Source organism: Propithecus coquereli, unplaced genomic scaffold (genome assembly GCF_000956105.1).
Source record: "Propithecus coquereli isolate 6110/MARCELLA unplaced genomic scaffold, Pcoq_1.0 Scaffold27, whole genome shotgun sequence".
Taxonomy (NCBI): domain Eukaryota; kingdom Metazoa; phylum Chordata; class Mammalia; order Primates; family Indriidae; genus Propithecus; species Propithecus coquereli.
The window spans coordinates 1,103,198-1,115,316 of record NW_012148285.1 but is presented as its reverse complement, the minus strand read 5'-3'; the positions used below and the strand labels follow the sequence as shown (position 1 = coordinate 1,115,316).

The 12,119-nt window shown below is 59.7% G+C and overlaps 1 protein-coding gene across 1 annotated transcript in view; it reads left to right on the top strand.

Annotated features, from left to right (window-relative positions):
- ABCA3 (ATP-binding cassette, sub-family A (ABC1), member 3) overlaps positions 1 to 10,546 on the top strand; it is a 34,777-nt gene extending 24,231 nt beyond the window's left edge. The window contains exons 18-30 of the mRNA XM_012647663.1: positions 20 to 323; positions 1,054 to 1,327; positions 2,566 to 2,770; positions 3,135 to 3,354; positions 3,727 to 3,885; positions 5,043 to 5,215; positions 6,239 to 6,367; positions 6,512 to 6,706; positions 8,393 to 8,580; positions 9,017 to 9,187; positions 9,581 to 9,771; positions 9,952 to 10,025; positions 10,408 to 10,546. Coding sequence (XP_012503117.1) covers positions 20 to 323; positions 1,054 to 1,327; positions 2,566 to 2,770; positions 3,135 to 3,354; positions 3,727 to 3,885; positions 5,043 to 5,215; positions 6,239 to 6,367; positions 6,512 to 6,706; positions 8,393 to 8,580; positions 9,017 to 9,187; positions 9,581 to 9,771; positions 9,952 to 10,025; positions 10,408 to 10,536 — 2,412 coding nt within the window. The 3' untranslated portion in view covers positions 10,537 to 10,546. The remainder of the gene's footprint in view (positions 1 to 19; positions 324 to 1,053; positions 1,328 to 2,565; positions 2,771 to 3,134; positions 3,355 to 3,726; positions 3,886 to 5,042; positions 5,216 to 6,238; positions 6,368 to 6,511; positions 6,707 to 8,392; positions 8,581 to 9,016; positions 9,188 to 9,580; positions 9,772 to 9,951; positions 10,026 to 10,407) is intronic.
- Positions 10,547 to 12,119: the final 1,573 nt, after the last annotated feature.

The following is a 12,119-nucleotide window of genomic DNA, read 5'->3' as shown; positions in this document are numbered from 1 at the left end:
TGAGTCCCCTCTGCCGCAGCTTGCCCTGCACTGCCAGCAGTTCTGGGCCATGTTCCTGAAGAAGGCTGCATACAGCTGGCGGGAGTGGAAGATGGTGGCGGCCCAGGTCCTGGTCCCACTGACCTGTGTCACCCTGGCCCTCCTGGCCATCAACTACTCCTCTGAGATCTTCGACGACCCCATCCTGAAGCTGACCTTGGGCGCATATGGCAGAACCGTCGTGCCCTTCTCAGTTTCCGGGACCTCCCGGCTGGATCAGCAGCTGTCGGAGCACTTGAAGGACATGCTGCAGGCAGAGGGGCAGGAGCCACGCGAGGTGCTGGGTAAGGGCGTCCTGGGTCGGGGCCTAATGGGCAGTCAGAGCTGCTTCGTGCCCGCGGCACCGTTGGCTTCTGGGGTGGGTGGTTCCTGGCTGGGCTCACCAGCGCCGCTGGCGATGCCCATCCTGACAATCACACGTGCCTCCTGACGGTGCCAGATGCCCCCTGCATGGCAGATCATGACACTGAGTCAGAGGACGTGCCCCAGGGAGGCTGCAGACTCAGGCACATCACTAGGGCTACACTGTGTCCTGAAGCTGATCTTTCAGGACCATTCGTAAGCGAAATGCAAGAGTTCAGTGGCCTTTTCTTTGTTTACTAGGCCAGTCACACTGTGCCTCCGTGTGACATGGTATTTTCCTCCAGCATCTTAAGATACGACTACCTGGAGTCTCTGGCAGTCATAGCTGGATATTGCCCCAGGTTTAGAACAGGGATTGTGCTCTGGATAGATGGAACATGCTGGAAGGTTTTTGCACCTTCCTGCTCCCTCCCACTTCCTGACCAGCAGGTTTGAGGCTCGACATTCTGGACAAACTCTCAACAGAAACTGGGTTCTTCTTGGGAAGGTGTCGGCCGCACGGGCAGCTCGGGGCATGTGGCACAGTGCTGGGTGCCGCTGGACGGGCAGGCTTCCTGCGCAGCCCAGAGTCCCTGCTGGGCTGTGCTGAGATAGCGGCGGCACCTCCGTCTGTCATCTCCTGTGTCCCTTGACTCTGCCATTGCTCCCCAGGTGACCTGGAGGAGTTCCTGATTTTCAGGGCCTCGGTAGAAGGGGGAGGCTTTAACGAGCGGTGCCTTGTGGCGGTATCCTTCAGAGATGTGGGAGAACGGACGACCGTCACCGCCCTGTTCAACAACCAGGCGTACCACTCCCCAGCCACCACCCTGGCTGTCGTGGACAACCTTCTCTTCAAACTGCTATGCGGCCCTCAGGCCTCCATCGTGGTCTCCAACTACCCCCAGCCCCGGAGCGCCCTGCAGGCTGCCAAGGACCAGTTCAAGGAGTATGTCGTGTACTGCCCGCCCTGCCCGCCGGGGCCCCTCCCCAGGACCGGCCGCCGTGGGCATTGCCAAGGGCCACGGATAGACAGAGCATCATTCCTGCCTGCTTCTCAGCCATCCCTACTTGCCCTTCCCTGTGACAGCTATGGAGGCCTGTCTCACGCCGCATGGTCCTCACAGGGATGTCTGAGGGCTCGGAGGGCAGCTTTGCCTTCTCCTCCCAAAGCCACACCCACCCCTGCTGGTCACCGTGCTCACCTAGTCTGCCCTCTCCGGTGGGGCAGCCGGTGTGGCCGTGCCCCCCACAGCACTCGCTGTGTACGTGAGCCGGAGGAGGGAGGAGGAGGACAGCAGGACTCAGCAAGAATCAGTGTCCCTGTTCCTCAGTGGCCACACAGTGGGAGCCTTGTCATGCCATCATGTGGGCAGGGCTGTCCCTCACCCCCTTTATAGTCCACAGTGGAACACCTGCTGGTGTATTCACAGTTGTGGAATTATCGCCACAACGTAATTGTACAGAACGCTTTCGTCACCCCCAAAAGACACCCACGCCTGATCACAGCCACTCCCCATTCTCCCAACTCCTCACCCCCAGCAGCTGCTGATCTGCTTTGTCTCTAAGGATCTGCCCGTCCGGGACATTTTACGTCAGTGACACGTGCCCTTTGCGTCAGGTCTCTCTTCAAGGTCCACCCATGTTGTAGCGTTTTTGCTTCCTTCTTTTTTTTTAATGCCAGATAATATTCCATTGTCCCAGCACCATTTGTTGAAACCGTCAGGAGGTTTTAAAGCAAAAAAATAATGCCACCAGAGCCTATTTGTGGAAGGTGTTGCTGGCAACCAAATGTAGAGTTGATTGCACTTGGAGGGAGAGTTTAGCTACTATAGTGATCCAAGCATCCGACAGCGGGGCCCAATCTGGGGCGATGTGAAGAGAACAAGGCAGAGTGTTCCCCACGGGAAATGGGAAAGGCACAGGTACTGTCCCTGAGTACGTGTGGGGACAGTGGCTCGGGGCAGAGCGACACTGCCACCAGTTCGGAGAGGAAGTCCCAAGGAGAAGCCATTTGGGGGGGCGTCTTCCTGGTGCTGAGGCCCCCCCCTGGCTCTAGCCTTGCCCCACAACCCCCTTTAGAGGTGTGGCTGCCGCGCCCCACGCTCCAGACAGCAGTCACGGAGGACCCGCTCTTTACCCCTGCCGGGCGGCTGTGCTCTGCCCTGACCTGCCCTGTCCCCGCAGGGGCCGGAAGGGCTTTGACATCGCTCTCAATTTGCTCTTCGCCATGGCCTTCTTGGCCAGCACCTTTTCCATCCTGGCGGTCAGCGAGAGGACCGTGCAGGCTAAGCACGTCCAGTTTGTGAGCGGAGTCCGCATGGCTACTTTTTGGCTCTCCGCTCTGCTGTGGGACCTCATCTCCTTCCTCATCCCCAGTCTGCTGCTGCTGGTGAGTGCTGGATGGTGCTGGGTCCTCCCTGCAGACCACAGTGGGATTGCCTCAGGGGCTCTGCAGGGTCAGAGCCAGCCTGGGTGCCAAGAGGGTAGTTGGAGATGCCACCAGCCTCTGCCCCTCTTCAGTGTGCGGGGCCGAGCCGGTGCCTGGGGCAGCTACAGCAGCACAGGGAGAAGGCGAGCTGCTGGTCAGAGGGATCCCAGGGCTGAAAGCCACCTCGGGGGCCAGACACGGCCTGTGGGGCCATCGGCCTGGGCTGGCTCATCTGTCAGAAGTGCTCCTGTCTGTCCCTGCCCCACCCCGGGAGGTACCCGCCGCTCTGCCTACTTGCTGAGCCGCCTTGTCCGTGCTGCCACAGGTGGTGTTCAAAGCCTTTGACGTGCGCGCCTTCACGCGGGACGGCCACATGGCCGACACACTGCTGCTGCTCCTGCTGTACGGCTGGGCCATCATCCCCCTCATGTACCTGATGAATTTCTTCTTCTCGGGGGCAGCCACTGCCTACACAAGGCTGACCATATTCAACATCCTGTCGGGCATTGCTACCTTCCTCGTGGTCACCATCATGCGCATCCCAGGTCGGGGCACAGAGACCCCCACCCCAGTGGCCACCGTGGGGTCGCACTGGCCACACAGAAGTGTCACTGACCCCGGGCTGAGGTGGGGCTCAGGCACCAGGTACTAGGTCCCACTGCCCAAGGCAGCCCTGCTCAGCCAGCCATGGCGGGCAGGAGTCTGTGGTGTCCCTTCCTGGGCAGCTTCGGCCGAGCTGGCAGGGATGGCCCCTGGGAGGTGCCACCTCACTTGGCACAGGAGGGACAAGGCCTTGTCCATGGAGGTGCCTGATCTTTGGGGACATCTGGGGACCTACCCTTCCTGGACTAGATCTGCCCTGGGGGCAGGTGTGATGTGCCCTCCAGAGCTAACTGGTCTGTACCTCCTTACCACAGCGGTAAAATTAGAAGAACTTTCCAGAACCCTGGACCATGTGTTCCTGGTGCTGCCCAACCACTGTCTGGGGATGGCGGTCAGCAGCTTCTATGAGAACTATGAGACACGGAGGTACTGCACCTCCTCCGAGGTCGCTGCCCACTACTGCAAGAAGTACAGTGAGTGTCCTGCTTCCACGGACGGTCAGTTGGTTGTCACTGCAGCGGGGCTCCCGAGCTCAGGGGCCTCCCCATGTTCTGAGTGGCCTGGCGCTCACCCCTCATCCGCACCCACCTCACCACCCCCTGCCAGCCGCCTGGCTCCTGCACTAGTGTCCTGGGCCCCATCTCTGTGCTTCTGCTCGGTCCACCTGCATTGGTGTCCTGTGGCATCCAGGATGAAGGACCACAGGCTGGGGGCTTAAACGCAGAAGTGGATCCTCTCGTTATTCCGGAAGGCAGACATCCAAGACCAAGGTGTCCACAGGGCCTCACTCCCTCCGCAGGCTCTAGGGAGGGTCCTCCCTGCCTCCGTGGCTTCTGGTGGCTCTGGGTGTTCCTCTGCTCTGTCTTTGCATGGCCTTTTCCCGTGTCCCAAATCTCCATCTCCCATCCAAGTACTGACCAGCTCCGACCCTGCTTAGGTTCTGAGATCAGATGAGATCAGGTGTGTTCCGGATGGTAGGGCCGTAGACTCAATCTCCTGCTGCCTTTCTCTTACAAGGACACTGTTATTGGCTTTAGAGCCTGCCCTAAATCCCGTATCTCATGAGACCCTTACCTAATTATATCTCCAAAGACCTTAATTCTAAGCAAGGTCACACCCTCAGGTTCAGGGGGATAGGACTTGGACCTATCCTTTGGGGCCACCCTCAGCCCACCATGCACCCCTTCTGTGCCTGGAACAGTCTCCATCCCGCATCTGCAGGCAGCTTGGGGCCCCCTCGGCAGAGCCCTGTGTGCAGGTCTCGGACAGGCCCAGTCTCCCTGCCCGGCTCCTGCTGCGTCGTCACTTGTACGACAGGACTTGTGACTGCTTGTCATGTGCTCGTCCCTTCCTAAACTCCCCTAAGCCAGTTTTTATATCTCAGCACAGTCCCCAACGTGGGGAAGTGGGTGTGTGAGTGCAGGAGGGCACCACCTTGCCGGGCAAATCCCCAAGAGGCATGGGAAGTACTTGAGGCTCCCACATGGGGTGACAGACACAGGGCACACTTGGCGCAGGAGGAACATGGCGCCTCATGGAGGAGCTGGGCACAGGCACCTCGTGCTGCTGGGGACCAGGTGGGGAGGGTGTCCTAGGCCGTGGGCTCAGCGTGTCTCCTTGGCCTGCACAGACATCGAGTACCGGGAGAACTTCTACGCTTGGAAGGCCCCGGGCGTAGGCAGGTTCGTGGCCTCCATGGCTGCCTCAGGGTGTGCCTACCTCGCCTTGCTCTTCCTCATCGAGACCAACCTGCTGTGGAGACTCAGGACCTTCCTCTGTGCCTTCCGGAGGAGGCAGGTGCTGGTGAGTGGCTCCTGGGCAGCTCGGGGACGCTGGCCGGATGCTCCCCATGCCTCCACTTGGGCCCAGCACGAGGGACTGCAGTCACCTCCCTCTCTCCGGCCCCCACGGCGGTCAGGCTTCCTCATGGCCAGCACTGGTAGCCTCAGCGCGGCATGGCCAGGCCCAAATGCACTGTCCACCCGGGCAGGGGGCACGGCCCTCACCCCTTGCAAGGGCTCTTGAGTCCTGACCCCCGATGCCTCAGGGTCAGCCTGGGGCCTGGGGCCGTCCTCCTCGCTTTTTCAGATACACTTCCAGTCTCCATGCCCCCCGCAAACAAGTGAAACAAAACCTGTTGAGATTGCATGGGATAGACAGCTCAACCTGGTGAATTAGCTTCTTTAAGATATTCAGACTTCTCAGCCTGGTGCGGTGGCTTACCCCTGTAATCCCAGCACTCTGGGAGGCCGAGGCGGGAAAATTGCTTGAGATCAGGAGTTTGAGACCTGCCTGAGCAAAAGCAAAAAATAGGAACATTTCCTACAAAAAATAGGAAAATTAGCCAGGCGTGGTGGTGCGTGCCTGTAGTTCCAGCTACTTGGGAGGCTGAGGCAGGAGGATCGCTTGAGCCCAGGAGTTTGAGGTTGCTGTGAGCTAGGCTGACCCCAGGGCACTCTAGCCCGGGCAACAGAGTGAGACTCTGTCCCAAAGAAAAAAAAAATAATTATGACTTCTCCAAAAAAAGTTTCTCTCCACATGTGAAAATCTTCTCCTACGTACCCTGAGGGAGTTTTGCTTTTCTCCATGAGTCGGTGCAATTCTTGTTCCTTGGGTAGCGTATGTTTCCTGGTTACTAATATCAGTCTGTAAGGTCCCCCGGCCTTCTTGCGAAAGGTCTGAGTCCCGCAGGTGGGGCCTGATGGGGTGAAAAGTGGGAGACCTTAGTCCCACCAACCTACCTCACAACCTCTGCCCCCATCTCCCCCCTCGGAGGGACCCCTGGGGCTGGACTTCACTCGTGTGGTCTTTGACTTGAACAATCAGGCAGAACTGTGCACCCGGACATCGGTGCTTCCTGAGGACCAAGATGTGGCAGACGAGAGGAGCCGGGTCCTGGCCCCCAGCCTGGACTCCCTGCTCGACACGCCTCTGGTCATCAAGGAGCTCTCCAAGGTAAGGCTGGGACTTGGGGCCCTTCCCGCGGCCGTCCCTAGGGTCTGGCCCCGTCCCCGGAAGCTTGCAAGGGCTGAGGCCCAGGGTCACTCTGGTGGGTCTTCAAGCCTCCTCATTCTGGCATTTTCCGTCGGGCACCTGCAGGTGTATGAGCAGCAGGTGCCCCTCCTGGCCGTGGACAAGGTCTCCCTTGCGGTCCAGAAAGGGGAGTGCTTTGGCTTGCTGGGCTTCAATGGAGCTGGGAAAACCACGACTTTCAAAATGCTGACTGGGGAGGACAGCATCACTTCTGGGGACGCCTTCGTCGGGGGCCATAGCATCAGCTCTGACATCGGGAAGGTGGGCACGGCCAGGTGGCCCCATGGGGGGCGGGGACAGCATGGCAGGGGGAACCCTGGAGGAAGGGCTGGAGCCGCCCTCTGGCTCCCAGTGGGCACGGCACGTGCTTGTGGATGGCAGGACGAGGCAGGGACCGGGCCAGGCCAGGCAGGCGATGGGGAGGAGAGAGACGTGTGCCAAACCTGTGAGCCCTGAGAGGCATGTCTGTGTGCCAAACCTGTGAGCCCTGAGAGGCATGTCCTGCACTGACGGAGGCCGTTTGTGTCCAGGCAACTGAGGCGTGGGCTTGGAGGCCTTGCTGAATAAGGGGACAGCAGTGAAGGCCCAGGACCTGCCACAGTCTCCCCACATTGGGCTGAACCCCACAGGCTACCCCCCAGGGTAGGGGTAGACCAGAGGCAGCCATCCTGCCCCTGCCCCTGGAGCCTGTGCAGAAGGTCCCTGTGTGCCAAGCAGAGCAGGGAACACGGAAAGGCAAAGAGCCCGAGATGTGGCCTCGGGTCCTGTCCGGAGCTGGCAGCAGGGGTCTGGACTATGGCCCCGGGGCCAGAGCACACTAGGTCCTCTCCGGAGAATGGCTCATCGTGGGACTCGAAGAGTCCACCAAATAGTGTCTCAAGGTCTGCAAGCCCTGCACGAAAAACAGACAAAGGCGACGGGCACCGTGGCTGGAATCCAGACTCCAGGCCCCACAGGAAGGACAAACCCATAGGCCTCAGATCTGCAGGTGTCAGGCCCAGGTTATAAAATAACTGTTCACTGTGTTTAAGGAAATAAATTATGTGACTGGACATACATGCAGGAGAGAGGGCACTACATGTGACCTAGACATGGAGGGGATGCGGGACGTCCCGAATGCATATGGTCTGAGTCCCAGGAGGAAAGGAGAAGGAACAGGGAAGGTAGTAGCCAAAGATGTACTGGCTACGAGTTCTCCCCAAACCCACTAAAAACAGACTCTGGAAGCCTGAGCACCCCAAGGAGGGTGAAGAAACTCCGTCTCTGGAATCCACAGAACCCAGGCACACCTGTCCCCCACCAGCTGCGGAGGGTAGCTGAGCAGGTGGTGGCCGGCAGCCCTGAGAGGCCACATGGTGGCGGTGGCGTCCTGGTTCTGCTGGACGTGGCCACCTGCTCAGAGAGCAGCTGCTGTGCCGACTGACGAAGTGACATCCCACCACGAAGGAGCTGCCAGCAACATCTCTCGTTAGAGGGGAAGAAAGGCAGGCCTGGCACACGTTAGATGCTTGCTAAATATCTGGGACAAAGGAGCAGGTGACCAGCTAGGAGCTGTGAAGTCTTCTGTGTGAGCAGCAGAATCCTGTCGCTGTCACATCCCCAGCGAAGCCATTCTCACACCAGGCTGACCCCGTGACTGCCTGCAGTGGACCAGGCTCCAGGCTAGACCCTGCTGGCCTGTGACTTCAGGGTGGGAGCCAAGTGACGGCAGATCTTCGAGCAGGTCTGGGAGCCTGGGCCTGGCCAGCCAAGCCCTTCCTGTGTCCCTGCTAAGCACTGCTCCGTGAGGTCAGCTGGTGTGGGCAGCTGCCATAGCCTGGGCACAGCTCCATGGACCACTCTGGACAGACCCTGGAGGCCAGAGACAGACTGAGGTGGGCACCAGGGCAGGAGCCCCTGCGGGGCTTCCCTGTGACCTGCTTTCTCCCCGGCCGTTTCTAACCCCAGGTGCGGCAGCGTATTGGCTACTGCCCGCAGTTCGACGCTCTGCTGGACCACATGACCGGCCGCGAGATGCTGGTCATGTACGCCCGGCTCCGGGGCATCCCTGAGCGCCACATCGGGGCCTGTGTAGAGAACACTCTTCGGGGCCTGCTCCTGGAGCCACACGCCAACAAGCTGGTCAGGACATACAGGTGCGACCTGCACCCAGCCCGGGCCCTTCCCAGGGAGAGGTCGGGGTCTCCTGAGCATAGAGTGGAAGTGACTGCACAGGCCAGTGTCCAAAGCTCCTGCCCACGGGCCCAGGACTAAGCCGGGATTTGGGAGCATAACCCAGGCAGTGCCGGGTGAGAGGGGCTGCCCTGGCGGTTCCTACTGCCTAGACGCCAGGCCATTTGGTGAGTGATGCCAGGGACCTCTCAGGCCCCTCAGGTGCAGACAGATGGCGCTCCTGCTCTACGTGGGAGCGTGGCCCGAGCCCTGGACTCAGCTTTCTCTAGAGCCTCCAACTGTGCAGTGTGCTTTCCAGGCACGCGCCCCTCCTATTCACCAGGCATGCCCTGCTGTCACTGCGCACAGGGCTCTGCTGGGACCCCAAGCCTATGCTAACCTGACACCCCTCTGCCACAGTGGCGGTAACAAGCGGAAGCTGAGCACTGGCATCGCCCTGATCGGAGAGCCTGCGGTCATTTTCCTGGATGAGCCGTCCACTGGCATGGACCCCGTGGCCCGGCGCCTGCTCTGGGACACCGTGGCCCGGGCCCGCGAGTCCGGCAAGGCCATCGTCATCACTTCCCACAGGTAGAGCCTGGGTCTCTGTGGGTCAGCAGCAGAATCAGAATCAGGTCCGTGGGAGGGCTGGGCTGGCAGGGGCCGAGTCACAGAGGACCTGTCAGCAGCTGGCACAGAGTCTGTGAGGAGATCCCCGAGCCCTACACGTGGGCCACACTCCCAGCAGGGGCGCCAGAACAGGTCGATCTGGGTGTGGACACCTTCCTGTCTGCACAAGCCTGTGACACCCAGGGCAGGCGTCAGCGTCCCCCAGCCCTGTCTCAGGCCTCTGCCCCCTCTCCCCAGCATGGAAGAGTGTGAAGCCTTGTGCACCCCACCTTCCTGTCTGCACAAGCCTGTGACACCCAGGGCAGGCGTCAGCGTCCCCCAGCCCTGTCTCAGGCCTCTGCCCCCTCTCCCCAGCATGGAGGAGTGTGAAGCCTTGTGCACCCGGCTGGCCATCATGGTGCAGGGCCAGTTCAAGTGCCTGGGCAGCCCCCAGCACCTCAAGAGCAAGTTCGGCAGTGGCTACTCCCTGCGGGCCAAGGTGCGGAGCGAAGGGCAGCAGGAGGCGCTGCAGGAGTTCAAGGCGTTCGTGGATCTGACCTTCTCAGGTGTGTGGCAGCCCTGGCAGCCCCCGCCGGGTGGGCCCTGGGCCCCTGCCTAGCTCTCTCCCAGCCACTGTGCAGAGGGTGTCTGTGCCTCACCCCTGCCAAGTCCCATCTCCCTGACCCCTGGGACAAGGGCCCCCTCCAGCCCAGCCCTCACAGGAACACGGTCTCTGTGTCATGCAGGCAGTGTCCTGGAAGATGAACATCAGGGGATGGTCCATTACCACCTGCCGGGACGTGACCTCAGCTGGGCAAAGGTGAGCGCAGGCCCTGCGGCCCCACTGCTGGGGCTAGGCAAGGTCCCTCCAGGGGCTGCCAGGCTCTCTCCCTGCCCGTTTCTCCTCCAATACCCACCCTAACATCTGCCAAGTTTGGGGTTTTATAGCCAAAATATTGAAGTTGGTAGGAATTCAGCGTAAAACAAGAAACCGGCCCAGAGGGGCATAGCTGGCTCCAGGTCATCCTCTCCCTGGAGTGCAGTGGACCTCACATGCCGACTTCTCGCTGGGGCTCTTGGGCAGGGCTGGGCACAGTGGGACCTGGGGGCCCTGCCAGCCGCTCGTTGCCCGAGGACTCCCAGGTCCAGCCGAGGAGCCTGTCCCTGGCCTGTCTTACCAGTGGCTTTTCTGCTTCCCAAAGGTGTTTGGCATTCTGGAGAAAGCCAAGGAGAAGTACGGAGTGGACGACTACTCCGTGAGCCAGATCTCGCTTGAGCAGGTCTTCCTGGGCTTTGCCCACCTGCAGCCGCCCGCCACAGAGAGCCGATGAGGGGCCCGCTGCCACCTCGCGGGCGCCGTGCAGGGACAGGATGAGCCACTGCATAGTGTGCCTCCTCTCCCTCTGGGTTTATCTTATTGTTTATTTTTAATCACTGTTTTCTACGATGGATATGAAAAAATCAAGGCAGTGTGCACAGAAGGGACCAAATATGTCGGGGCCCTCCCGCCAGGATCAGCATGCCGACACCCACTTCTGCAGGCAGACTCTGGATTCAAGTCCCCAGACTACGAGCTAGTCTGCCGGTCTGCGTGGGCAAGCCCTGGGGTCTTTGGGTGGACAGCTGTCCCAGGAAGGGACCGCAGCTAACCTGGGGGTGCGCATACAGAGAGGACACAGTGACATGTCCGTGTTTACACATGACACTAAACGCCCCTGGGGAGGAAATGAGAAGTCAGCCGGGATGAACTGTAGCACAGCCCCCGGCTGCCGAGGACAGAAAAGTTGCAAGTCACCATCCGTGAAGGGAAGATGTGGCTATGATTACGTGCTGGGGCCTTCGTGTCCTCTGTGCACCGTCCTTAGGGTGTGGGGGCCAGGCACCATCCCAGGAGCATATTCCGGAAGCCTCCGGTGCAGGAAGGGAAGGGGCCAGACAGGAAGCACAGTCCTCTGTTCCCAACACTGCGCCTTTGAGAAGTCACCAGCCCCAGGACAGTCAGGGACCACTATAGGGGCTGAGCAGCTATCTCTCGAGGCCACACTGAACACGTGGAGTCTATCCAGAAAATAAAGGCTGAGGGGACACAATCAGTCTGTGTCACACCTGAGTTGGGGTCGGGGGCTCTGTCATTCACTGGGGTCCAGGCATGAGGCTCTGGTACGGAGATTCCATCAAACAAAAGCAGGAATCGCTTTTGTCAGTAGGGAGACACCTCAGTGACCTGAGGCAAAGGAACAGGCTCAAAACACAAACGGAAAAGCAGGTCAGATAAAAACGCCCACCAGCCAGATCCCCAGTCTACAGCCAAGGGGAGCGCGTGGGCGGGAGGCTGTGGCTCTGGGATCACCGCGGCCTTGTGCCCCTCCATTCACGCAGTTACTTCTCGTGGTTTTCTGCAACCTCAAAATCGAATCCCTGTGCACTTTACATTCCCTTAGATTTCATAATTCCGGAAAAGACTTTTCATCACTTTGACTCATTTGGGACAATTTCGAGTTCTTACCAGTCCCTGAAAGTTGATGAAAGCTACAAAATTTCCAGGAGCTTTTAATTCCCTTTAAAATTCTTCAAACTATCATCATTTAGTTCCACGTTGGAAAAAGTAAACGCAGGAAGGGGCGGTGGTGGCCTAAACGCTGTCCAGGAGAAAAGAGCCAAGAGGGTGGCCTGTCCCAGTCCCTTGCCAGCTGGCTCCGCAGCCACGGCCTGTAGAGTTGGGAGGCCAGCGGCCAGGGCACGTGGACAACCGACAGCCCTACTGCAGGGTGTCCTTGGACTTGTTTCTAAGTCCACGTGTTAGAGATTTGGGAATCTGCCATTTTCCTCCTTTGATACCATAGAAAAGGGTGTGAGGAAGGCGTCCAGGACTGAAGGCACAGCCCACGGGAGGTACCCCCATGTGCACCCAGCC